The 27,097-nt window shown below is 42.8% G+C and overlaps 1 protein-coding gene across 2 annotated transcripts in view; it reads left to right on the top strand.

Moving 5' to 3' along the window:
- The window catches only part of ABAT (4-aminobutyrate aminotransferase), a 70,568-nt gene extending 43,503 nt beyond the window's left edge, over nt 1-27,065 (top strand). For both annotated transcript variants that reach the window (XM_083872579.1, XM_083872580.1), the window contains 14 exons: nt 8,683-8,780; nt 9,568-9,597; nt 10,194-10,311; nt 14,195-14,244; nt 16,933-17,013; nt 17,127-17,219; nt 17,588-17,650; nt 18,139-18,202; nt 18,830-18,978; nt 20,133-20,270; nt 21,418-21,585; nt 22,309-22,455; nt 23,461-23,572; nt 24,868-27,065. In XM_083872579.1, the coding sequence (XP_083728705.1) occupies nt 8,683-8,780; nt 9,568-9,597; nt 10,194-10,311; nt 14,195-14,244; nt 16,933-17,013; nt 17,127-17,219; nt 17,588-17,650; nt 18,139-18,202; nt 18,830-18,978; nt 20,133-20,270; nt 21,418-21,585; nt 22,309-22,455; nt 23,461-23,572; nt 24,868-24,989 (1,433 nt within the window). In that variant the 3' untranslated portion in view covers nt 24,990-27,065. The remainder of the gene's footprint in view (nt 1-8,682; nt 8,781-9,567; nt 9,598-10,193; nt 10,312-14,194; nt 14,245-16,932; nt 17,014-17,126; nt 17,220-17,587; nt 17,651-18,138; nt 18,203-18,829; nt 18,979-20,132; nt 20,271-21,417; nt 21,586-22,308; nt 22,456-23,460; nt 23,573-24,867) is intronic.
- Nucleotides 27,066-27,097: the final 32 nt, after the last annotated feature.

Genomic DNA, 27,097 nt, shown 5'->3' with positions numbered 1-27,097 from the left:
CTCACCAAACTCACAGTTCCTCAAGTGTGTCCTGTGACACTGCTGCCTCACAGAACAGGCAGGAGGCTCTGGTGGCTGTAGCCAAAGCTGGAGCTCCAGGCCTTTTTCCTGAGCCCCAGCTCAGGCTGCAGTGCTGCTGAGCTCTGTGGCTTTTAGGGGAGTGCTGAGGGTGACATCCAGGAGCTCCAGAGTGCTGGCCTCCAAGGTATTTTTGAGCACTCAAGTTCAGAGCTTTACAGGCTAAAAAAGAGACTTGTACATTACTCCCACAGAAATCCTGCAGCGCCATTTGGGCTGATGCTTTTTATTTTTTTTTGTGGATAATGAAATGACAGGATTGCCAAGGGGGGATGGAGGTGGAGAGGAGGGATTAGATTGCCTCTTGGTAGGTCTTTGTGTCTGCAGGCTCTCATGTTTCAGCTGTATGTGTGCATTAAGCAAATCATCCTGTTAATCTTGAGTCTGTGATAAATCTATTTGCACAAAGAGATTTTTTCATCCTTGACTATTTCTCTAGCTGTAAAATCTTTATTACTTAACCATTGCATACTGCTCTCCTTACTCACACCATGCTAAACCCTGGCAAGCAAACTAGAAACAGAAAATGGAAATCATTTGAGTTAAACAAAATGCAAAAGCTAAACAAAACACATGAAAGTAATATGCACCTTAAATCTTACCCAAAAATGTGAAGCCTGTAAGTATCACGCCCTTCTTGAAAATAAGCCCTTAATCAGGTATGCTTTTGTTTCCTTCTCTGTTTGATCTGCTTGATAGTTTGCCCTCAAAGATAAAGTTCACCAGAATTTGAAGGATGGCAGAATGACAACAGAGTGAGTAACTAACCTAATCTTCCTCTTACAAAACCTCCTGCACTGTGCTGTCCCTGGGTATGAGCCAGGCAGGGCCAGGAGAGGCAGAGATGGTGGAGAAATGAGGGTGAATCATCTCACCTGAATTGAGTTCTGTTGCTCCTGTCAGCCTGGTGTGCTGCAAGTCGACCACAACTGGTAGTGTGCATGTAAATGTTTGTTCCCTTTGTGCCAGCTGTGGTTTTATCAGCTGGGCACTGCAGCAGGAAAGCTGTTCTGGCTCCATGCTTTGGAGGCAGTTGGTTGTTGGCTGGTAGGGCAGTGCCATAGCTATGGGGACAGGCTGGCACTCCAGAGATGTGGTTCAGTTTCCTGCTGATTACCCAAAGGGGTTCAAATTGCCTTTGAATCCTGCACTGAAAGCATGGCAGAAGGTCAGGCTGCTGCCTGAAGGTAGCATCAGTTTGCATTAGTGCACACTCATGCCCTGCTAGGATGCTGATCTGTTCTGCAGCTTCTGCAGCCTCCCCAGGCAATTTGCTTATTGCTGAACTGACCTTACTTTACAACTTTTTTCCTAATATTTAGCCTAAGTTTCAAAACAGGAAAAATAATCAAGTCCTTAATATTTGTCCTGCTCTCAAAGGACCTGGAGGCTGGAATGTTTATTTTTTTCTTTGCAGCAGCTTGATAATTATTGTCTCCCCCAGGACCTCATACTTTTCTCTCTGCTGAATACTGTTTGTATCTCCTTGTAGGTCCAATTCTGTGCCCTCCCATTGCAGTGCACTAAGTAGACTAGCACTTGTTGAGGCTGTACTTCACCTAACTCAGCCTGTTTGCTGTCTCTCTGGAGAGGATAATAATGTTTAACACCCAGGTGTGCTGCAGTAAAGTCTGAGAGATGTTCATACTCGTTATTGACTTGTCCCCATCACAGTTACCACAGAGAGGCTGGAAAGCCATGAGAATGATTTATTCTCAGTCACACTTTTGTCTCCAGTATTGATCCTTGCTAAGACTTTCTACTTTTTTTATTTGGTTTGTACATTAAGAGCCTCCCTAAGGAAATCAGAGAGAACAGCCTGGATTTGTGTGAGGGATGTGTGGCAGAAGCAGAGAACAATCCTCTTCTTGGGATTGTAGAGGTCAGCTTGAGGTCAGCTTGAAGCCCTGGAAACTGGAGTGCAGCCTCTCCTGCTGGACTGGGGAACCTTTACTTTTCTGTCTGATCAAACTCTTTCACAAAAAGCTGAGCTATTAAAAACAACCACATAAAACCTGTTGTTGTAAGCAGGCTCTGGTACAAGGCAGAGCCCAAGCTGGGCCTGCTGTTCTCAGTTCCTTGAGTGAATGTGATGTTCCTATCCAGTTTTCTTGTTCCTTCTGTGCCACAAAGGGTGGCTGTAGCAATGCTGGCTGTTTTCCCATCTGGATGTTCCTTGTGGTTGGTTGTTCACCTCCAGAGTGTCCTGATGGGCTCTGTAGCTGTTGAACTGTTGAAAGAGGGAGGATGTTATGACTGGTTCAGATCACAAGACCTACAAAACCAGTGTTTGGGTGCTCCTGTAACTCTCCTGAGGAGCTGATTTGGGATTGTGCTGGGATGGTGAAGGGGAACTTTTTGTTCTTTCTTACAGGAGTTTCCACTTCTTTATGGCCTATGTGGTATAAGATTTTTTTCTTCATCTTTGGAGAATCCAAAGTGTGTAGTGGGAGTGCTGAAACACAGACAATCTCATGTGGAAGAGCTTCTGATCTTGCAGCATAAGCACTCTGTAAATAGCAATCTCAGTTTTCACAATGTTATGCAATAGTGATGTTCATTTCCCAAACATCTCTAGCTAGCCTGGCCTTTTGCCATTCCCTTTCAAGATCTGTTAGTAACAGATTCTACTTGTAACACATAAAAGAGGACTCAGAGGAAATCACAGTCCTCCTACTTTTGGCTGTCAGGGCCCCCATGCTCTAAAAATTCTGTCTGGAAGGTGGTTTGATCGACACTGTGGAAGGGAAGTTAAAGGCAAGGCAGGTGGGTTGTCTGTCTGCACTTGCACAGGGGAGCAGTGATGTGGCACATGGGATGTGCCTCCCTGGGGACTGCAGAGCTTTCCCTCTCACCCCTTCACAGCAAGACACTCGTGTTTGAGAGCTCTGGTTGTGCCAGCGTGGATTTTCATTCCTCTTCTTTTCCTTTTCCTTGGAATTGTTCCTCCTGTTCATTACACAGATGTCCTTTCAGTGCCTCCACTGGAGTTTCTCCCAGGTAATATCCAGCTGTACACTCAGGAGCTGTGCTGAAGTGAGTGTTATTTTTGGTTAAACACATGAGAGGTTCAAGCTTTTTCTAGCCCTGCCTTGATTGTAGCTCTGTTATCAGAAATCAGCACTCAGCACAGACCTGCCAGCAGTGGAGCTCTTTGTGACTACCAGCATCACCAAATTAGCAGGGTGCACTTATATTAATTATGTTGCTATAGCAATGTGGTGCTTTGTTAAAATTGCTGACTGGGACTCCTGGTGAGCAACGGGGGCAGCGTGGAGAAGCAAAGTTGGGAAATGAGCTTTTCTGCCTGCTAGCAAGTGATGACATCCTGTTGGATGAAAAGGAAGGATGTGATAATTTTCTGATGTTATTCAAGTGTTCAGAAAGATGATGTGTGGATGAGAGCTTTGAGAAGTCTGCAAGAAGAGTAGAATTTAACTTATTATGCCCAGCTTCTTTAAATGGGACGGGTAGAAAATTCTGTGCAAATTGTTCAGCCTATGTGCTCTCTCTGAAATGATGTTCATTAACAGTACCTGTGCTTGTGTTTTGACTTTTGCTATGATAAAGAGAGACAGCTTTGTTTACCAGGGAGAAAAGGGTGCTGTTCTTGGTCATGTTAGCTAAATGTAATTTAAGAACTTTGGTAATGCTTTTTTAGAGGACACTTGATCAGAGCCTGTTAGCTCTACACACTTTTAAGATGAGAGCTGAGGTTATGTAATTTACTCCTGTTCTTAAGATAATATAACACAAAATCCCCTTTCTCTAAGGCAATTTGTTCCAATGTCAACAGAAAATCAAAGGATTGACTTTTATTACAAAGTTAATGCTGGTAGTTCACTGAAGGACCAGCCACCAGGGATTCTCAATTCCTGAAAATACATTGCTTGGCCATAGTGAGAATCTCAGTTTTTACCTGTCCCATCTCTGCTGTCTTTTTGGGAGGCAAAAACCCTGACCTGGCCTGCAAATGTCTAAAACTCCTAAATATCAAGTTGGAGTACCTTGAATTACATGGTATCATGTGTCTTCAGAGTTTCTATTGCAGGGTAAATTGATACTAAAAAGCCAAACAGGGAAAAATTGAGCTGAGTTGCAAATCTCATTGATTGAGTACCTTCAAGACAGAAATGCCAGCTGAGCAGAGCCTGCTGCAGTTTCCCAGAGGATAAAGCACTAGAGTGAGTGACCTGATTTATTTGCATTTTCTTGCACCATTAGGAGACTGTGGTACTGATGCTGGGGGGAAGCAAGGCAGACAGAGCATGGCCTGAAATCCTCCTCCAGGCTAAACAAAGCAGATATTGATGCAGCCATCCATCTCCATGTCCAAGTGCCTGGAAAAGCCTCTGCAGGAGAGCAGCCACGTCCTGGAGCTGTGCTGTGAGCAGGAGGCAGCACCCGTGTCCTGCTGTTCTTTGGGGGCTGGAGAACAAAGCCTTGCAGGGGGTGTGGAGAGAGGGGTGCAAGAAGGCCAGGAGTGCCCAGGCAAGGGTGCCCAGGCTGCCTTTGGCAGGGCTCTGATGTCCTCTGTGCCTTTGGAGAGTGGCCTGAGCTCCTGTTTGGCCTGCAGAGCAAGGGCAGTGCTGAGGGAGGAAATGGGCTGTGTGAAGGGGAGCAGGGCTGGGGCCATACCTGTGCTCAGAAAACTGCTGCCTGCAGCTGAGCTGGAGTTCTCGGCTCCTCCAAACTTGCCTTTGTCACCATAAGGCTTTGGACAGGTCCCTGAGCACCAGGAGAGCTGCAAAAGTCTGTGTGGCAGTAAGAGAGTTTCTGTCAGTGCTGTTCAGGTGCCCTTAGCCAGGAGAGCTCCTTGTGTGTCAGTGCTGTGGCTGGCACAGCCTGGATGTCCCCACAGTGTCCCCTGGCTGTGCCAAGAGTCACAGAGCTCAGCAGGAGCCACCACTTTCACTGTCAGTACAATTTCTCATCAGAGTCCCAATTTACTTGAGTAAGAGTAGGGAAAGAAGAAAAGAGTTAAGATGGGGGAAGCAGAGAAACTTTTCTGTGTTCTTAAAATTTGGCTTGTTTTGTTTATTTTTAATCAGCCCTGTGAACAGATATGCCTGTCTGATGAGTAGTGAGTGGGGTATTTGGGATAAAGCCACTGACCTTGCTAGAAATTGTGTGAGTTTATGCCAATCATTTATTACGCTTTCACAGGGAGGAGACCTTCACTGAAAGATAAAGTTTGAGGATTTACTCCACTTTGATTTAGCTTTTACTATCAAAGACTTTTCTAGTATGTTGGAATGTTGGTTTTTGAGGGTTTTGTTCTGGCCTATATTATTCATCCTATACCTGAGGAAAAAACCTTTCAAAATCCTTTGATCTGGTGACACAGGGCATTTGTGTTTTGTTCATGGCAAGGTGTTCCTTCAGATGCCAGCCACAGTGTTTGCCTGAGCCAGGAGGTGAAACAATGCTTTGGCCAGTGTAAGATCAATAAATGGATACAGTGCCATTATACTGGAGTTAATAAAATGAGACATTCTGTGGGCTCCTGAAAACAAGTATGTGAAATTAAATTTGTATCAGTGATTCAGCCTAGAAATCACTTGCTTGTAGAGCCTGATGGCCTGTAGTGGGCTTTAGGAGAAAATAAGCAAGAGCAGGGAAGCCTGTTCACCTGTGTTGCTAAGTTTTTAACTGGCTCTGGTTCACAGACTTATTGAAAATTATTGTAGTTTGGATAAGCTGCTCTGGTTCAATGTATCTTTGCAAAATAGACTGTGGCACAACAAGACTGTTTGCAAAAGAGACTGTGGCAGCAACAAGATGATGATTAAAAATTTACAAAGCAGACTGACTCACTTGGGTCTTTGTTACACAGCCTGCCTGAAGGAAGCAACCTCCTCTTGACTTGTGCTGTTAAACAAGTTAGAGAAAATATTCTCCAATTCAAGTCCCTGTTGTACAGTTCTATAAATATGAATTTATTTTTAGGGGAGGTCATGTCTTTTGCAGGATCCACAACAAAACTTGCTTAGAGAAATCATTGAACTTGTGTTTGTTAGCATCCTTACCTGTTACAATATTTCCTAGATCATCCTTCAGGGAGGCAGAAGAGGGGGAATGTCATCCACCCCTCCCAGGTGGTGGCTAGGACTAGGTTTTCGAGCCTGACAGTCAGGACCTTGCAGGAGTGGCTTGGGTGTTTGCAGAAGAGGAAATCTTTTATCACGGTCCAAACAAGTGCATTTTTTGTGAGAACTCAATTAAAAAAAATAAGGAAGGAGGTGTTCTCCAGATGAGAAGATCCTGAGAGCTGAGCAGAGGTGATGTGGTGGCACAGGGTCTCTGGCAGCAGGGCACCAGGCAGGCTGGGGAGGAGGAGAGTGAGGACTGTGCATGAAGGTTATACCTCACCTGTCTTAAATCTGTAGCTGTGCCAAACAATTCCAAGTCTGATGCTGGTCTTCCATATGTTTCCTGTTAGTGCTGACTCCCAAAATGTCCTGTACATTCTGTGCCTCTGGGTGCTTTCCCCTTTGTCATAAGAAATAGCACCCAGAGCCTGGGGGGTGGGAGGGAAGGGGACATAGGAGAAGCAGAAATGTTTGCAGCTGTTTTGGTGGGATCTCCTTTGGGGAAGGAGTGGGTGCACAAAAAGGTAAGTTTGGTCTCTTCTCATTTTAGACTTGAGAGTGTGTCCACTAAACCTGCAGCCTTATTGCCTATGAATTGTGGATATTTTGATTTTTCATATGCAGTAGCTTTTTCCTCCTCAGTGGAGCAGTTGCCATGCAGTCTCCAATTTACATGAATGCTAAACAGAATGACACAAAAATGGTGTTGCTGTGACAAAAACCTATTAATAGCTTTGCGGAGAGGCACTGACGCATCTGAGTTAAAGCCTGGGAGAATAATCATCTTTGCAGGCTAAGTTCTCCCAGGATGAGCAGTGACTTTAAGTGCTCAGAGATGCTTTCAAGGGGTGGTGATTTTCCAGATAGTTTCTTGAAATCAGGCTTGCTTGAGACATCCCAGCTTGGGCTGACACAAGCTGAGGCAAATGTCTCGAGTCACTGTTGGAAATTTCGGCTGAATGGCTGTGCCTGGAGCACTGCTGAGCACTATCACAGGATCCCTTCTGTTTTCCTTGATAAATATTTGGTTTATTGAACAACTGTTACTTCCAAACACAAAATAATTTCAGTACATTGCTGGAACAGAGCTCTGGCAGTGAGAGGTGGGTATGGATGGCAGTGCAGAGGGGCTGCTGGGGTTTCTGGTGGCAGTGCTGCACCCCAGGGATTTCCATGTGTTTGACTGCTGGCCTGCCTGCCCAGGCATCTCCCTCCCTGCACCTCTGCCAAACTGGGCTGCAGTTTATTGGTTTAGCAGCTGGCAGCACTGCCCTGGCACAGCAGGATGTGGTGAGTGGTACCTTCAGACCCTGCTGCTCTGAGTGCCCCAGACAAGAGCTGCTGTTGCCTGACTTCCCATGCTGAGCCTGCATCTGGTGACAAGGAGAGCAAAGGACCTTCGTTTTGGGACATCCAAATTGCCCCAGCTTAAAAATACCTATCACAGGTATTAAAGGTAGTTACACTCTCTTCTTTCAGGGCCAAGTGTGATACCCCCAAGTTAAGAGCATTAAGATCAGTTTGTTGTTGATACCGTGCTGGGTAGAGGCTTGCAGGTGCTCCATGAAAAAAAAGTAATTGCCAAGAATGTTGATTTAGTTCAACCTCAGCGTGGAGAGCAGGCTCATAGTCTCTTGCTGGTAGCCTTGGTAGAGCTTTGGTGTCGGTACTTCCTGTTTTTGCAAATGTACAACCCCCATGTTATCCCATAACACCCTTTAACAGAATATACATATTGGAAATGCATATTTGGAATACTTACCAGACGTGTCTCTGTCATATGAAGTTTGCCTAAACCCTGTGTTTTAAAACAGTTATTTCAGAAAGGGAAGCAGAGCCTGTTATTGGTGAAGCACAGGAGATTTTTGCCTTTTTTGTTTTCATTAGGGTGTCAAGTTTATTATGATTCCCTACACGTGTGGATAAAAACAGCAAGACCAGAAGGGAATTTGGCACTGATTGGGACTCAGATTTCAGAGCTGCACTGCAGAATGCTGGTTTCATGTGAGACAAGGCCATTTACCTTTCTGAGACAAATCTTTCCCAAAGAATGTTCTTTGAGCTATTGAAAAACAAAATACTGGATTTTTCCTGTGGGCTCCATCAGGCTATTTGGTTATTACTGGTGGTTAACTAAACCATCTCTGTGTAGGAGTGGGGAATTTATGACAAAAGCTTTCACAGGGCATAATGGACAGACTTAACAAAAGAGATGGAAAGAGATGTGTTCTCAATCCTCCTGTGCTTTACAGGAGGATTTGCCTCTGTTTCTCTAGGGTTCTCTTGTCATTTCCCTTGGAATTTTTTGCTTTTATTTTTTTTTAAGCCACCTCACTGGTATTGGTTTTATTTTAAGACTGGTCAAAGATGAGATACATAAATAATTTCAAACAGTTCAATGTAATTGGTCTCATCTGTCAAGTGTTCTCAGTCATGCAAGGTATGGATGTTTCTTCTGAGAGGAGAGCACAGAAAATATGGTCTGTACTCAGGTTTTCATTATTTCTTACAGGACACAGGTATATCAGTCAAGCTGCAGCTAAAATTGATGTGGATTTTGATTATGATGGACCTCTGATGAAGACAGAAGTTCCTGGACCACGATCTAGGGTAAGTTTCCAAAGTATAGTAACTTGTATTTTGCATCTTTAGCTGTGTCTAACTTGCTAGAAAACAGAATTAATTTCAAACCTTAATTCTGATACGAACAAACATGATTCCGTAAGTCTATGCCCACTTTTATCAGGAGGTTGAGAATGAAAAGTTCATGAATGAAATGCCCCTCTCTGAGAGGCAGATCTGAATCTCAGCTGGCAAGTTCCCATATGGAATAATTCAGAGCAAAAGAGCATCATTTTCATAAAACATCTCATCAGGCTTGGTCACTTGTGCTCCTGCTGAAATAGAAACTTTTTATGATGTGAAATAATGCTTTGGTTCTGAAATGAAGCAACAGTTTTAATTTTCTGGTTGTTGTTTGGCAGAGTCAGCATTTGGGCTTGTGGCAGGTTTTGTGAGGGGTTTTTTGTTGTTTTTAATAAAAAGGAGCAATCTTTCTAGAACCAATGTACCTTCTGTGTGACTCTGGCTTCTCTTATTTTCTGATTCGTCTCGTTCTCTTAGTTCAGTTGGTCAATATAAAAGAGGCAGATTTCCCTTTTTGGAGATGTACAGTTAAACTGTGTTTGCAGCCCCTCTGCATGCCACAGGTCATAATTTTGACTGTAATATTTGTAAGATGCACCATAAAAGTTCCTGTGGCAGGTAGAGTTGCCTGGTAAGCACACAGGACTACAAGGTTTGCATATGATTTATGGGATCATAAAAAAGGAACATACATTCTGCATCAGTATCTGCTAATTACACACCTGAGACTCTGACATTTGCTTTTCTGCAGGAATTAATGAAGAAGCTGAATGGCATTCAGGTAATTTGTCAAGTTTTCTATGTTTTGGGGGCGGGGGTTAATACTTTGATTTCAGACCTCATTTTAAAATCCTGGTTTGTATGTTTGTGCCACCAAGAAAGGTGAAACACTGACTCTGGGCTTCCACACTGAAAACACATTATGTGTAGTTTATATATGCATTTGAATAAAACCTTTTGTAGTATATTTTCAATACTGCAGAATCATTTTGCCAGCATCAGGGTTTGTTTTATCAACACATCCATTTAAACTATGTGTGTTTAAAGAAAAACCTTGGAGTCGTTACAGAGTGGCCAGTGAAAACAAGGTTTATTAGGGCTTGAGTTTAAAAGTATGTCAGCCTTAGTACATAGTGCCTTCCTGAGATGAGCAATTTCCCAAGTCTGTGCTTCATTTCTGTAGAAAAAGTAAAGACTTGCCCTTTTAACAGTCGTTACAAAAATAGCTGTACAGCTATTCCCATGAAGTGAATATAATGTGTCTTTTTATCCTAGCATTAGATATTTTTATCATATTTTGCTCTATAACCATTAGTTGCATCTTCCTACATACTGCCACTTTTTAAAGCACTAATTGTTGTTTTTTTTTCCTTGAAGAATGCAGAAGCTGTGCACTTCTTTTGCAATTATGAAGAGAGCCGAGGGAATTACCTCGTAGATGTAGATGGCAATCGTATGTTGGATCTCTATTCTCAGATTTCTTCCATCCCAATAGGTAGGAGACGCTTGTACCAAAATGTTTTGTTTTGTACTCAACCTGTCATTTTCTTATCTCAGGCATTACCAGGGAAGTGGGTTGATTAATTTAAAGAAACAGAGGTGACATAATGAACACCTTGTTGTGACCAAGGACAGTTCACTGCTGTGTATTGTGTAGTGGTGGGTTTAGATACCTGAAGAAACTACAAATTCAATACCTAAATCTCACTTAAACTGCATAGTGATGACAGGAAGAAGCTCTCTTACTAATCTCAGTTTGAATGTGCAGGTTCCACAATTCAGGTTGTCTTTGTTGGCTTGGATTCGTGGCCTTGGTGATTCTGTAACAGTATGTTACTGTTTTAATCATTAACAACCATAATGTAGACATTTTAACATGAAATTATTTGCTTCAGTTAACATTTCTATCTCAAAAAAGAAAAAAAAAGAAAGGAGTGGGGCATGTGGAGTGCAGCAGGATGAAACAAGCCCAGCACTGAGCTGTGGTGCTGATGAAAGCAAAGGTGGCAGCTCATTTGTCTGGGGGAGCAGACACAGGGCCTGGCAGGAGACTCAGCTGATTGCTTTGTGAAGCCTTTCAAGCTGAGGCAAGGCAGAAATGTGAGCCCCAACTGCAAGGCATACAGGTTTCAGTAGGAGTTCAGCCCAGTTTGTTTGCTCCTCATCCATGGTTCCTCTCAGTTGCTTAAAAACACACTTCTGCAGAAGCAGAAAGAGCAGGAGTGCTGGGGTAATTTCAAAGGTAAATCCTGTGCTATGAATAGAAACTGTGATGACTCAAAATCATCCCTACAGGCCTCCTTTCCTGGGAAACAGAATTTGAATATGTTCAGGTTGTTACCAAACTTTTGGCATCTAAGACCTTGTGACTGTGATGGGGGTTGACTTAACCCAGCCTTCTTTGCAGCCAATATTTTTGCTGTTCCATCAGTGTAATCATTCCAGAACCCCACAATGTCTGTGGCTTATTTACCCCAACACAAGTTCTCACTACTTTGTGTCTTTCATGCTGCGCTGGGGTAACTTGGCCACTGGAAATGAGAATGAGACACAGGAGCACAGTGCTTGTATGCCAATGAGCTTGGATTTTAGGTTTCTAGGAAAGGAGATGCACTTAGTGTTCATGGCTTCCCATTCTCAACACAAGAAATTGATTTCGAGAAGCAAGTCTCGGTCATGTAGTCAAATGCACACTCCAAAGTGTGGAAGTCAGTGCATACTCCAAAAGAATGAAATTGTACAGGCAGTGCACGGAGACTTTCTGACCTTCTGGTGCTGGATGGTGCAAGCATACCCCCTTTAATATAGTTTTGTGTGTAAAATATTGAAGTATTATGGAGGAAAGATGTTAATGGGCAGGGGCTCTGCAGTCTACTTTCTCTGGTTGGTTGAAACTGGTGACGTAGGACAAGACTGCAGTGCTGTGACTGACCCTCCTAAACCATGTAGTTCCTCCTTCACATGAGAAAATGCCTTCCTGAGGACAAGCTGGGCTTTTGTCCTAGGGAGCACATTCCACAAAGGAACTACAGTACAGTGCTTCTTGCACCCTCTCAGGTAATGGCTCTGGGATGTGCAGCAACAAAGAGTAAATGGAAATTTAATACTTACAGGCTGACCTAAGGCAAACACACAGCACTGATTTATATGTTTCAGTTGTGCTGAATGACAAGACTATCTGAAGCTGCCCAGGTTACTAATAATGTCCCTCTTGGTGACAGAGGTAGGGCCTGGACTGGGAGAGCAAAACAAGATCACAAGGTGCTTGTTAGTCATCTCTGCTTATCTCTCTGCAAGTAAATCCAATAAAACCTTGCATGAATCTGTCAGGACTCCCCAAGATTTAATAATGATCTGTTACACCAGAATATATTTATTAGCAGAGGTTGAGAGGCAATAAGTGCCTGTGTGGAGAGATAAGAAATAAAGTATAAAAAACCTCTAGGCAAAGATGCTCTAGGCTGTCTCTTGCTGAAAAACAAAAATTAAAATAGTTTTTTACCACACTTTTATGGGCAGTTTGTAGCACAGCATAGTCTTTTCACCCTGCATCTATTCTGTCTAATAGAGTTAGAAACCCCATGGAGCCAAGTGCAAGAGGGACTTTATTGACATGTTTGCCAGCAAACATCCTGGAGTGGCAAATGAAACAATGTGTTTGTCAGTGCTGGGAAGGTCAGTTTTGTTTGGGGAGATGCAGAGAGGTGTAGTTTGGTATTATTGACAGCAGCCTGCTGCTCAGTTAAAATGATTCCTTGGGCTTTCTCCATCTCATTATTTTAGCAGGCTCTGGTCGTTTTTCCTTTTGCAGACAGGCACATTCATGAGCCTGCAGGACATGTACGTTCCTGTCACGCTGCTCCAGACACACAGCAAGAGTGATGGAGCAGGTGCCCTTCCTCAGAGCCAGCTCAGCCACCTCTGAGAGCACATTTGGAGCTCTGCAAACCCTTGTGCTGGTCATGGCACTGAAATGAGTTAGTACCTGTTTGCCATGCCAGCCTGGAGCTGTTTGACTTGTCTAGCACAGTTATATAATGGTTATTCAAGCATTTAGCTTTTCCTGGTGTGAGCTCCTGACTGTGAACCCACATGCCAGCTCAGCTTCTGTCACACTGCCTGACTCTGACAGCAGCTGGGCTTTGAGGGTCCTCCCTGCCTTCCCTGGGCCTCTCTGAGGAGCCACAGGGGTGAGGGGGTGTTAGGAGGAAGACCAGACCACTTGGCCTGAAGTGAAGAGAATGGGAGAGAGATTCTGTGTGTGTGCTAAAGGGTAAATCAGGGGTAATAAAGTTTGTGGTGTAATAAGAGAAGATAAAAAGATTTTCACAATACAGTTACACTAGCAACAGCATTATATGTCCTTACAAGCAACACCAGAATTAATCCTTGAGCTTCCTAAACAATGCTTCTTGATAACAAACTTCTGTGCACTCTGGAGATTTCTAAAACACTTGATTTACTCTCAAAGGGGCTCTCAGGGGCAGCCCCAGGTGCAGTTCTCAAGCCCACAGCTCTCGATGTGTCATTCCCTCTGGCTGAACAACAGCTCTTCCCATAGCAGCAGATGCCATGCAGATTTTGTTGATCTGTGTCCCAAATAGCCACTGTTATTATCTTCATAATAATTTTAACAGATTTATCAGCATGACATGCCGCTAAAACAATATGGATATTCTCTTGTTTTCAGCTAAAATATTCAAAACTGAATTTATAATGGATTTGTTAACACAGTCACCTAATGCTCCACTGCTCAAACAGGATAATCAAGGCTGTTGTCATTCTACTGGAATGGGGATTCAGAAGCACATTAAGCTTCTGTAACAAAATTACCGTGGTCTGACTTCTTGAGCAGTAGGGAAGATGAGGTTTCCAACTGTTTCTACAGGGAAATGTAAAAGATGATGTTAATCTCTGATGTTGGCATTTCATACATTAGAGATCAGGCTTAAAACTAAATTTCTGGCCTCCTTCAAAGATTACTTTTTTTCAACAGCAGATAAATTGATATTGCCTGTAAGCAAGTAAGTTATCCTGTAGACTATCAATGGGTATAAATTAAGCACATTGTGTTAAAACTGAAGCTATCTTAGTAAGAAGGATAAACGGTTGCATCTTTTTCCAAGCAAAACTTTGTCAAAGTAAGGAAATGGGTGTGCCACAGCTCCCAGCAGCAGTGCTGTGCTGTGCCCTGCACCTGAGGGACAGAGAGGCCAGAGCTTTGTCCTGCTTCAAAAGAAGTCCCATTATTAGTAGTTAAAAATATAAAAGTTACACATAAACAGTCAAGCATTAAGTTATGGTTATTCTCTAGATTATGCTTTGCATTACTTCATTGAAACCAGATAAAACCAGTTTTCTTTGTTCTTTTTAATTAGGTTACAGCCATCCCTCTCTGATAAAGCTTTTACAGCAGCCACAGAACCTGGTAAGTGAATTAGAACATGAAGTACCTGAAGGAGTTCTCTCTCTGTCTCTCTCTCTCCTTGTTGTGGGCTTTCTCTTTTTGTCTTAGACTGATAGTGAATGCTAATGCTTCCATTTAATGTATGATAGGATCTGCTTGCTTTACCTCTCACTAGATGAAAAGAGCTTTGTAGTGTTAAAGAAGACACCAAAACCTCTGGGAAGTTTTACAAAAAGTAAACATTGGAGTGGTGCAAGCACTTGATATATTTGCAGCCACATTTAAATCATAGTTCAAACTTACTGTCTCAAATTAACCATTTTAATTATGTTTTCTGACGATTTTTGAGCCTGAAAGCAAACCCAAAACCTTGAGAATACAGTATCTTGGACATGGTGCCCTACATCTGCAATCTGTGGGAAGTTTATGGGGTTTTATGAAGTTGGGGATAGTGGCTGATTCCCATCTCCTAAGTGCACTTCAGCAGGGCAGAGAAATGCAGACATTTGAGTTCCCTGAGCTGATTTCCTTTATGGAGTACTCATGTCTTCAGGTGAGAAATTCTGCCTTTCCCAGGACTAAAATACTTCAAGGAAGAAAAAAACAAAACAAAACAAACAAACAAACAAAAAAAAAAAAACAGGACTAGAAATGCTGCAGTTATCAAAGGTGTCAAAGGCAGATCTGGATATTTGGGAAGGTCTAATATTTATGAATACTTATATTAAGTCATAAAGATGAATTCTAAGAATAATATCTTCACTATAATGCAGCAGTAGGCAAAGTCAGATTTTAAAAAACAAACAAAACAAACAAACAAAAATCCCAAAACCAATTAAGAAATTAAAAAGCCCTGTTGTTGGTGGCAGTTGTTGATTTGCCCACTGGGTGACACTCCTGGAAGCCTTCAGTGAAGGAACTCCTCCAAAGTCCCACACGAGTGGCACAAGTTCAGTCAGTGTTAGCAAAGGGATTGTGGTGTTTTCCTGGAGGGAGTTTTTATTTGGTTTGTCTGTAATGCTCCACATATCTCTCTACATCCAGCTCTGAACACAGAATGTGCATCTGTTTGTTTGAGCCCATGGCAGCTTGATGTCAATTTTTCTCAGTTCTATTTTTCTCGGTTCTGGGTATCTCATTAACTACAAAAGAAAAGTACACTTTTCTGCTTAATGGCAAATGTTGTCAACTGACTGTGACAACCCATAATCAAATTCACAACAAATTTGTGTTCTTCTCTTTTTAACTTGATACAAAAATTTACTTCTGAACTGAGATAAAAACTCAAGTCATATTTCTCATAGCCACTAAACAAAAATTGTGTGTTAACCTGTCATTAACATCCTTGCTTAGGTTTTCTTTTAAGCTTGAGTCTGTTGAAACAATGTTTTGGAAGTAAGACACTCAATTTAGAAGGTCCTAGCTCACCAGTGTTCTGTCTTGTGTGATACTTGGTTTTCCCTGAGAATCCTGATGAAATGTCCTTACAGGTGCAGTGTGACCACTTACACCTCTTGCTGTGCCCCACACATCTTGGAATGAATATTTGTGTTGAGGAGGAGGACTGAAGGATGCTGATAAATGTGCAAGCTTGAGCTGCACTGAAAATATGAGTGTTTTGGGAGATGCTGTGTGTCCCCTCTGGAGACCCATTGAGACTTAACTTATCAAAGCTCAGCCTTTATTTCAGTCATTACTTGTTCAACAAGAAAGACAACAAACAAAAGAAAAAGGCAAATAAATTTGCTTGGCAGTTGGCAAATTTATTGAGCTTGTCCTTCTCTGAGAAAATTTAATTTAAAATAAAGAGTAGCGCGGTATGAATCAAATAAGATTACCCACAAAGACTAAGAGCAGCGATGGATCAATTTTAATCCATGACACAATTTAAATTAATTGCATAAATGTGACATTCGTCTCCATTAGTGCACTGAGGAGGCTGAGGGGCTTTTTCCAGAGCTGCTCCTTTAGAAACCTTGTGTGGGCTGCAGGCCGCTGTTCCCTGACACCAAAATTACCTTTCCCAAAGGTGTGAATCCTGATGTTGCCAGTTCACAGCACCACTGGAGCTGGAAGGAACCTCAGGTGGTCTTTTGGCCAACCTCCTGCTCCAAGATGGGTGGCTGTGAGATGAGACCAGAGTGCTCAGGGCTTTATCTGGGACCTTGAAGACCTCCAAAAGAGCAGCCTGTTTCACTGCTTCACTGTCCTCTTCCTGCAAAACCTCTTCCCTGTATCCAAATCAGTACTAACCGTGCTTTGATTCATGCCCATGGCTTTTCATCTTCCACTGAAGAGCTGGAGCCTGGCTCCACCTTCCCAGTGTTCCAAAATGGTCTGTTTGAAGCTCAGCAAGGATGAAAATGCTGCTATCCTAACTGAATTTAGCTGCTCAAACTGACAGCAAGTAATAAAGATTTTAAAGCATAATTCCTGTGTATAAGGAAAATGGAGATTGAGCAGCTGAAATGGCAATATTGAAGAGGGAATGTCAGTGTGAGTTAGCATGCACCTTTCCTCAGGTGTCCTGCAAGAATAAAGTAGTAAGGATTAGATAAAAAAACATATGCTAAGGCAGGAATAGTAATCCCTAGCTTAAAACTACTTGTGCCATGATACAGATTTCTGCCTGGTATTTATAATCTGCTTTGATATCAACATATTTTCCATGTGATAGTAAGACCTAACAATTCCTCTTTGTCTTTTTAGAGCACTTTTATCAACAGACCTGCCCTAGGGATTTTACCTCCAGAGAACTTTACAGAAAAACTGAAGGAGTCTTTGCTATCAGTAAGTTTGAGATACCTGTGGGTTGATCACTATCAGTATCATCACTGTTATTATCATTTTGCACTATACTTGTGTTCAATATTTCAAGAGTAATTTTCTGTCTTTGCTGACAGGTGGCTCCTAAGGGTTTGTCACAGGTTATAACCATGTCTTGTGGATCCTGCTCTAATGAAAATGCCTTTAAAACAATATTCATGTGGTACAGAGTAAGTAAAACATTAAAATATTTTTGTAGGTTTGGATGTAGAAATGAGTACTTACTCAGAATTGTTACTACAAAACAAAGTGAGACTTGGAGGTTGTCTTGCTCATGATGTTCTTTATATTTAATCTAGTATGAAATCTTTATTAAAATGTTTTTGTCTAAGCTTTTACTTTATATTGACACAACTTTAGAAGTTATAATCGAAAGGAAGTAAAGAAAATGCAGATTGTAGTCAGCATGTGAAAACCATAGTCAGAGTCTTGCTTGACTCCAGTCTTGAATACCAGCATTACTGTTTGTGGTTCAGCCATAAATGCATTGGGTACAACTACAGGAACACTCACGTTGGGTTGTTTGGGGTTTCTGCAGAACAAGGAGAGGGGCCATAATAATGTCACAAAAGAAGAACTGGAATCTTGCATGATTAACCAGGTAGGATTTGTTCACACCTACAGATGTTCCACTGGTTTGGGCTTGGAAGGGAAGATTGGGAGGAAACGTTTGGTTTGCTATGTGTGAAGAGGAATCTGGGATTTGTGCATTTAGGAAATGGTGAAATACAGACTGCTCCCAATAAATATCAGGGAGTCATCAGGAATGCATGGGGGCGCAGCACAGGGACCCCCACAATGCCACCCCATAACCCTGTGCTCCTGATCTGTGTAAAAAGGGGTGACTGTGCTGCAGGCTCAGCCTTGTCTGAGCTCAGCTGTGCAGTGATGTCAGGCTACACTATAAACCACCACGGATCCAGCAGCGTCAGTGCCGGGGTTTGGCAGCCGGGGCAGGTTTGGGGGTGACCAATGTACTCATTGAAGGGGAGGCTGTGACAGTTTGTGGTGCCTGATGGAAGAGGAGCTCAGGGGACACTGAGGGGGATGTCAGCCCCTCTCTGACCCCACTGTGTGCTCTGCTTGCAGCCCCCAGGCTGCCCTGACTACGCCATGCTCTCCTTCATGGGCGGCTTCCACGGCAGGACCCTGGGTAAGCTGTCCCTTGTCCCCTCCTCACCCCTCAGCTCTCTGGGCTTGTCCTCAGACACATAGTACTAGTGGAGAAGCTGTAGGCTCATTAAGGTTTGCCTTGGAAGCACCATCACACTGTTTGAGTGACAGTAGGAATTGATTTTGTGGTTTTGGAAAAATCCTTTTCAGACAGGCTCTTATTTTCATTCTGAATCTGCAGTTTCCTGTCTGTACTCATGAAAATCTAACTCCTGGGGTAAAAACCACAAACATTCTGTCACTACTTCTATTGGTTTATATCAGCTCAGTCCCTGTTCTAAGCATGTTTTACCTGAGAGTGCTATAACTGTGAGCTTTGTGAGCAGTTGTCTGTGGAGGGATGAACCCACCTTGTCTGAGCAAACTGTTCAGACTGACAGAGGTTCTCCTGCTCTTCTGGAACAGTGCACGTGGAAACTGGTGCTTAAAATCTAGAGCAATCCATTTAAGCCTGACTAAATCCAATTACACAGTATTTCAGAAGACAGTAAAAACACAAGCAGTTAAGAGAATTCTACAGTCCTGCCATTTTTTCACCTCTTGGTAGCTTTTTTCTTGCATTGTTCCTAGATGGGTATTATTTTAATTTTTCTCTCTCTGGGCTTAGGTTGCTTAGCTACAACTCACTCTAAAGCAATTCACAAACTGGACATTCCCTCACTGGACTGGCCTATTGCTCCATTTCCAAGGCTCAAGTATCCCCTGGAAGACTTTGTGAAAGAGAATCAACAGGAAGAAGCCCGTTGTTTAGAGGAGGTAAAAAATTTCCTGGCAGCTTTCTGTTGTTTTTGATTTGAAATAATGAATAGTGTTGGTAGGGTTAGTGTTTTTCACTAAAAGAATGTTTTCAGGGATTGGAACAGCCTGTGATTGGACCAGCATTCACTGTTGTTTACAGTCAGACCCTTCTCCCTGCCAGCTTACTGGGAATACAGGGCTGCAGGAGTGATACCAAAGTGAAATTTCATCCTCAGAACTTCATTGTATCACAGTGAACTTCTCTGCCAACTCTTGCCAAAGGGCCATGGACTGAGAGAGCAGAGTGTGGATAACCCACTCTGCAGAGAGAACCTCTAACAATATTCCAGCCTTTCCAGCTTTTCCATGGCAGCTGCTGGCACAAAGCTCTCATTGTGCAGGGGTGGACCTGTGAGTCCACTCCACTCTCTCTGCCTCACTCCAGAGAACACAGAAAGCACAGCAAATGCCTTCCCTGGGGCTGCTCCAGGGTGGCTTTGGTGGGAGAAATGTGATGCTGAAAGCCATTATTTTAAAAGCAAACAAACAAACCAAAAAGCCAAACGTTTTCTTAGCAAGTCTGTGCTTGGCTTCCTGGTCCCCTTTGGAAACCATTGCTTTGCACAGCCTGCAGGGGCTATGAGGGGGATTTCAAGCACAATCACACCATTAATTGCAGTAACTGGCACTAGGAGGTTAATGAGAATTATCTGTCAGCCCCTCACAACAGAATTTCTGCACTATTTCATCTGATTAATTTTAATATATCTGAAGTGGGTGACTGAAAAAAGTGAATTTTCCAGATTACCTTTTCTAATACATTAGCAGAGTTTTGGTTTCTGACACAAAATCTATCCCCTTCCATATCACTTAGCAGTGGCACAGTGAGGTGCTCAGCACACTGCCAGCTGAACCTGGCTAGAGCTTTCACAACTCTGTAGATAAATGTGCAGCTAGTTACAGTGTGATTAGGACATGACTTAAACCCATTCAGGAACAAGAAGGCAGGGTTAAATGCTGGAGGAGCCACTTGTTCATCCTTTTTGTCTCCTGGTACCTTTATAACCAGGAATGTCCATGCAAAGCTGAAGTTCTGGTGAGATTTAATTTAGCTGGGAGGAAATGTACAAATGTTCTGCAAGGAGGATGTACCATAAGTGTTTGATTTACAGGTGGAAGATCTGATTGTAAAGTACAGGAAAAAGAAGAAGATTGTGGCTGGAATCATTGTGGAGCCAATACAGTCAGAGGGAGGGGACAATCATGCTTCAGATGACTTCTTCAGAAAGCTACGAGACATTGCCAGAAAGGTAATAAAACATTTCTCTGGGCACTCAGGGGTAGCTAAACATGCCCCCACTCATTGTGGGTGTCTCCAGAGGCTTTGCCCTGCCCCAGGCTCTTGGAGGCCTCCCTGGCAGCAGTCAGGGTAGTTGTGTACCACATACAAGCAGTCCCTGCTCTGTTCTGTTCAATTCACACCTATTGGCTCCCTCACTCCAATAAATTACCTTCTAGTTTCAAAGTGAGAGAGAAATTACTCTGATCCATTAGCTATGAATTTTGCAGGTGTGTTCTTTAAATGATCATGCTACTTGGTTGAGGAGATTCTGTTTCTGAAGAAGCAGGTTGTGAAAAGTATAATTTTTTAATGACAGGTTTTTAATTGCAAAAAAAAACAAAAAAAGCTGCAACACAACTTAAGTCCAGCTATTGTGCTGATGTTCCAACAAAACAATGAAAAGGACAGATGTCTTGGTATTTGGAATGTGAAGTTACCTATTTAGAAGCTACGACCCTCAGCAATACTTACTCCATGATTTTTTTCACCCTCAAAACATCTGTGTGCTGAAGAGATGCTGCCAAAATACTTACCCATTGTTCTTAAATACAGTATTATGATATGGCTTGCTGTCCCTGTCACAAAGTTTGGACAAAATAATCCTTCACATAAAGACCTCACATTGCCAGCTCACATGAATAGCTCTTTCAGCAGAGGTGGCTGAAAAGGCAGCTTTTCATGCCCCCTAAACTGACCAGCTCATGCTGCTGGTCCTGCCTCTGTGCCACATAATGCCCAACTCAGACTGGGGGCAGAGACTTCATATTTCAAACAAACAAAGCCCCTAGAAATGACACTCTGCTTCCCTCAGGGGCTTTGAAAATGCCACCTCTGCTCCTCCCAGATGTTTTCAAGTATCCTCTAGAAAGGCTCAAGACTATATAAAAACATGTACTTGATGAGTATGGGTAGGAAACAAGTTTCTAGTGCCTTCCTGAAAAAACAGCTCAATTTTTTACTGTGAAATCTGACAGGAGGGGTTGAGGAGGAGATGTTGGGGCAGTGAAGGGAGAGGAAGGAGAGATGTTGCCTGTGATTGTGTTGATGTGCTCTCTAAGGGAGGTGTTCATGGTTTGGGAAGGAGGGCTCACATTCCCCTCACTCTGTCTCTGCAGCATGGCTGTGCTTTCCTGGTGGACGAGGTGCAGACAGGAGGTGGCTGCACAGGGAAGTTCTGGGCACACGAGCACTGGGGCCTGGATGACCCAGCTGATGTGGTAACGTTCAGTAAGAAGATGATGACAGGAGGATTCTTCCACAAAGAGGAGTTCAGGCCAAACGCTGTAAGATTTTTGATGAAACTTGAAATCTTTGGTAGTTGGTGACCCCCTGAGGAGTGATTGGATCCATGGAAGGGACAAGGTTTCCTCCAGCAGTGTGGGTTCAGCTGGATGGGGCTGCTGTTTTGCAGAATCTTGCTGTGTGCCCACACAACAGTTATCATCACCTCTTCACTTTTATTCCAGTTGTTGTCAGTCACCAAGGTCATAAAGCTGGTGGGGGGGAGAGGAGAACTGGGTTAAGCCTAATGGAATAAACCTTCAGTACAAAATCCAACCACAATCTGACACCTTCTCCTGTAGGGCAACTTGGGAATTTCAGAGCTTATATGTCAGCATTACAGATTCTGTCAGCAAGATTTCTTCTTTGCACCAATGGCATTTTAGATGTAATAAATAATAAAAAAAAAAGTCAAATTAAGGGGAAGAACATAAAGCTTGATGTAAAAGCCTGTATAGATGATGCTGATTCCTGTAATCTATACTGTGTTTCAATGAGGTGTCAGAGTAGCAAGGCAGAGTGCACTAAATGAGAAGCATGAAGTAATCACCCTGTGCTTCAGCTCAGCAATGGGATTTTGCTTTACAACATAAAAAAGGGAGGGGTGGTGAGATTAGTGCATGCCTTTTCATATACCACATGCCAGTGTCATGCCTTGCTTTTCTTAATTTATAGTGATTTGCCTGTTAACATGTTCCCCAACTCTTTTTCCACCCTTTCCCAAGCCCTACCGGATTTTTAACACCTGGCTTGGAGATCCATCCAAGAACCTTATGCTTGCTGAAGTCATTAAGGTTATTAAAACAGAAGACCTCCTAAACAATGCAACCCATGCTGGGAAAGCACTGCTGACTGGGCTGCTGGATTTGCAGGTAAACATCTGGAAGGATTGTAGGTAGGAAGGAGAAATTTGCTGCTGAAGTAGGATCTGACCTCACCCACTTGAAACACTTGGACTGAGGAACTCCAGCTGGGGTCTAGACCATTATAATAACTTCAACATAGGCCTGAATAACTGTGTCCCATTTGGGACAAAAGTAAACTTTCTTTTGCTGACTTAAAAATGCTGGGTTTGTATAGCTTAATCCAATATAAAGGGTGATTCCCAAAATATCTGAAGGGATGTACTGCAGCTAATTAAATTACTTTGCTTGAAGGTTTTGTTACAGTAAGCAGCTGATATTTCCTTGTCCTAAAGTTCTTTTTAAAGGAAGGTGCTTTCATGTTTTGTTCCAATCCTGCTGGGCTGCTGAAATAAGAAAATTGTATCTTTCCCTCCCTTGTTTAAGGGAAATTATTTACAGTTTCTACTGTGGAGCTGTACAGACAGGCATTTAAGGACAGGCTTGCAGGTGCTCACCTCCCAAAGACATTTTGCACAGAATAACCCCAAACACAGTCCCTGCTCTCTCCACACCTTTAAGGCATAGCAGGCAGGAGAAAAGAAAATACTATAATCTCATACTGTGGAGAGCCAGAATACAACTAGCCCTATCCAAAAGATTGCTCTTCCAAAAGATGAGGATTGTGATTAAGTGATGCAGATGCTACTGGCAAGTGTCTCAGTGCAGGGTAAGAATGAGCTGGTTCCTAGCCCCACTGCAGATGGTTTATGCTCAGGTTTTCCACTGTAGATGTAAATAAGGTGTGCTATGCTCATTCCAAAGAATATTTTAACTGACCCAGCTCATGGGTCAGATTCATTGTCCCTCCCTGCTTTGTGCTGGGCTCTGCAGGCTGAGCAGGACACGAGGCCATGGGAGCCACACTCCAGTGGAGCAAGGAGGCAGCAGGGCTCCACCTGGCACAGCCAGCCTTGCCACCAGGTGCCCTCTGTTGCAGCACCTGCCATGTGCTTGTCTCTCCTGTCTCTGCAGGCTCGTTACCCCCATCTCATCAGCAGAGTGAGAGGAAGAGGAACATTCTGTTCGTTTGACACTCCAAATGATGCAACTAGAAACAAGTTAATTACAATAGCCAGAAACAAAGGTAAGAAACTTTGTGTGGGAGCTTTGTGACAAACAGTGGCATTCACATGTGAAGGTCACTGTTGTAATGCTTCACATTTTCCTTTCCATATTGTGTATGAGTATTTCAGTATCAGAGGACAGCAGTGAAATGACAAAGTTGGATTTAGACTTTGCTGGAGATATTTGTTGTCAGAGACCTCAGAGCAGTCTGTTGCATGGTGTGTACATTTACCAGTCTCTGCAGGTCTGAGGTTACTGGATGAGATCTGTGTAGGGCATGAGTTTTTGTGACATCAGGTTCAGAGGCCTCTGCAGTGACTTTAGGTGCCCATGGACATGGCTTACTTCAAGAAAGTTAGAAGACAGTTAATGTCACTCAGGAAAACACAAGGAGAAGAATTATGAGTTTTATAAATACATAATTCCTATACCTAGGAATACCTAATGATGTATATGATGCCTATGAGGGCCTAAAAGGGGCACAATGACATCCCTCTTTTCCCACAGAACTGTTAACAGCCGCAGACAGGCCCAGGTATCAATAGCTGGACCTTGGGATCCACACCTAATATTCTCTTTGAATTTAACTGTGTGGGCCCTGTGTTTGCTGCTGTCTGTTTTTTACTGTTACTCTTATATCTTGAAAGAAGCAGGCAGGGTGCATCTAAGCTGTGGTGAAACCAAAATTTTAGAGTGTAAAAGACACCATTTTTTGTTCTTGGAAACTAAGCCAGCAGGGAGAGAAGGCAAGTGGTTTGTTTCATGGTAAACCAAGGCTCTATTCTGAGGCAGGGTAAGCTCACCTTAGTAATATGAGTTCTCATTGCTCAGACATTTCTAAGAATTTATTTTGGGCTAAAAAGTGCATTTAAAGCACTGCAGGGAGAGGTTTACAGGCACTGAGACACTTTAACTTGTTGTCATTAAAAAACTAATTAGTTTAAAAACCCGGGCAAAGAAACCTCCTGTGTCTTGTTGTGGCACCAAGAGACTTGACCAGGAGAGTACTGCAGCTCTGAAATCTCAGATGCTGTTTGAGCTCTGTGCTGGATTCTTTCTGTTGCTGTTAGGATTTGTCCCAGTACTCCAAGTGTTTTATAGAACAGCTCCAGGCACCCACAGTGTTTTTCTAAGCTGCTGTGAAGCTTGAGGCCATTCACACCACAATGTGCTATATCACAGTGTGATTAGCAGGATTTGGGGAGCTTCTGTTGGCCCTCCACAGTGGGGGTAGGCTCATTCAGAAACCTGGATTTTTCTGGATTTTTGGCCAAGATAGAAGTGACCAGAGGACCTATTCTGTTCTCATTTCAGGTGTTGTTCTGGGAGGCTGTGGAGACAGATCCATCCGTTTCCGTCCAACACTGATCTTCAAGGATCACCACGCGCACCTCTTCCTGAACATCTTCAGTGACATCTTAGCAAACTTCAAGTAAAAAGCAGTTCCCTCACACTGAACAGCTGATTATGAAATTAGTTTGCATTAATTCATGTCTTCTCTACTTACAAGATAAGTGTAAAGTCATAAACTGAGGTTTGTGTTCTGTCTGTAATCCTGCCCAAGGCGAGTTGCTCTGTGCACACGCGCCCCAGGCAGAGCATTGGCACTGGTCACCAGCAGGTACATGCAGCTGTCCCTCACTGTGCATTCCCTAGAAAATGTGGCCTGGTGCATTCCCTAGAACCTCCCTCTTCTGCCCTGGGCCGTGTGAACTGCAGAGTCCTCCCTACAGACATGTCCCTGACTCTCCACTGCCTGAGCAGGACCTGGTACAGTCTGTTTCCACAGGTGACCCTGGTAGATTTGAGTCCAGGAGCAGCAACAAGAGTGGCCAAACACTCAGAGCCACACACCTGCCACACAGAGTGCTGTTCTCCAATGGCAGCTGGAATAAAATCAGTGTTCCAAGGAAAGCTCTGCTTTCCACCACTGCCAAGCACAGTATTTTACAGAATAATTTCCAGCTTTATTCCCTTGAGTACAGGCATCTGCCACACCAACTGCATCAGGGCACTGCCAGCTCTGCCCAGCCTGCACTCACTGCTTCACTGGTGCCCTCAGCCACACCTACAGCGCTGCAAGGGGGCACTGAAGCCCTTGTCCTTTTGTCCTCATCATGGATGGGTTTTAAAACTTTTGACTTCTCTTACAAGCAGACTTGTACAGAGAAAACTCTACCCTGAAGTGTGTAATTTGACAAAGCTTAGAGAACCATGCAAAGCAAAGCACATTCTTCCACTTCTGCCAGCAGTATAGAATGATTCCAGATTATTTTACCACTTGCCCCAGAACACACAATAGCCATTAATTTATCTATTATAACTTCTACACAAATACTTGAGGTATTTTGTAAAACTAAAGCAGAAATGCCATTATCTGGTATCAGAGCCACTACAGTGAAGGCCTAGTCCTGACTGCACATTTATAATGCAAAGTAATTCCATTTTTGTTCTAATAGTATATTCTAAGTCATGGATACTTCAGAGATCTTCTAGAAAGCCACAGGATCAAAAAATGTGTCAACAGTTCATTAATTTGTTTCTCTTCAGAGAATTGTTTTGGATGTCTCTTTACTGTTTGCTGAAGGCTGACTTGAACTAGATCTGGTGCCTTTCTTTTTCTTGGTGAGCATCTGGATTTTGTTTACTAAGTTTAACTTTTTGTTGTGCACCAAAAAACAGGGACCACAATGGACTTTTACAGTTGCCCTTTCAGGACCTGACCACAATTTTTAAGTACATAATAAGAGACAGAGAAGTTAAAAGATTTACATGTTTAATACAGCTACCAAAATGTGAAAAGGTTCCTTACCTGCTTTGAGAAGTGTTAATCATAGTTTTCCCATTTTAAAGTACTGATATTGGGAAACTCAAGCACAGTCACTTCTGCCAGCTTAAACCCAGCAGGATTTCTGTAAACCTCTGCAGAAAGCACAATTCTGGGGCCAGCTGGGCAGAACCTGAGCAGGTTTTTGAACAGAGGTTGTAGAAATCTGGGGGAAGGACCGGTTAAAATTGGTGTTCAACAAAACTTCATTGTCATCGCTGTCCTCGTAAGCATATTATCAGCAAAAGGAAAGTCAGACCAAGAACTGGATTTGACAGCATTTTGGGAATTAGTTTGTTCAACATATCAGTGCAGTAGTTTTAGTGAATGTCTCTAGCAAGTCTTGTACTTTTACAGAAGCAAAGGTCCAGTAATTTGAAGTCTTACCACATCTTCACTTTTATTATGACTACTCTAGGTGTTTTTATAATTTTTACTGACACTCAGTAACTGTATAATTGTGTACAACATGTTGATGAAATCATTAGAGAATACATAGAAAGCACTGCAGCTGAAGCATATAAAGTTAATATTGTTTACAGCATACTGTGGACAGTGCCAAATAAATGTTTAAACAAATACTTAAGTACACTTCATGGTGTAACTAGTAACTGTACACAGATTCATAACAAATGACATCAATCATGTGTAATCAATATTCTTAAATAAAATATTTATAATTGAACTTCTCCAGGGCTTTTTATTTTACACCCAGTA

The sequence above is a fragment of the Zosterops lateralis genome, assembly GCF_965231275.1.
Source record: "Zosterops lateralis genome assembly, chromosome: 15".
NCBI lineage: Eukaryota > Metazoa > Chordata > Aves > Passeriformes > Zosteropidae > Zosterops > Zosterops lateralis.
This window is presented reverse-complemented; position numbering and strand designations above follow the sequence as displayed.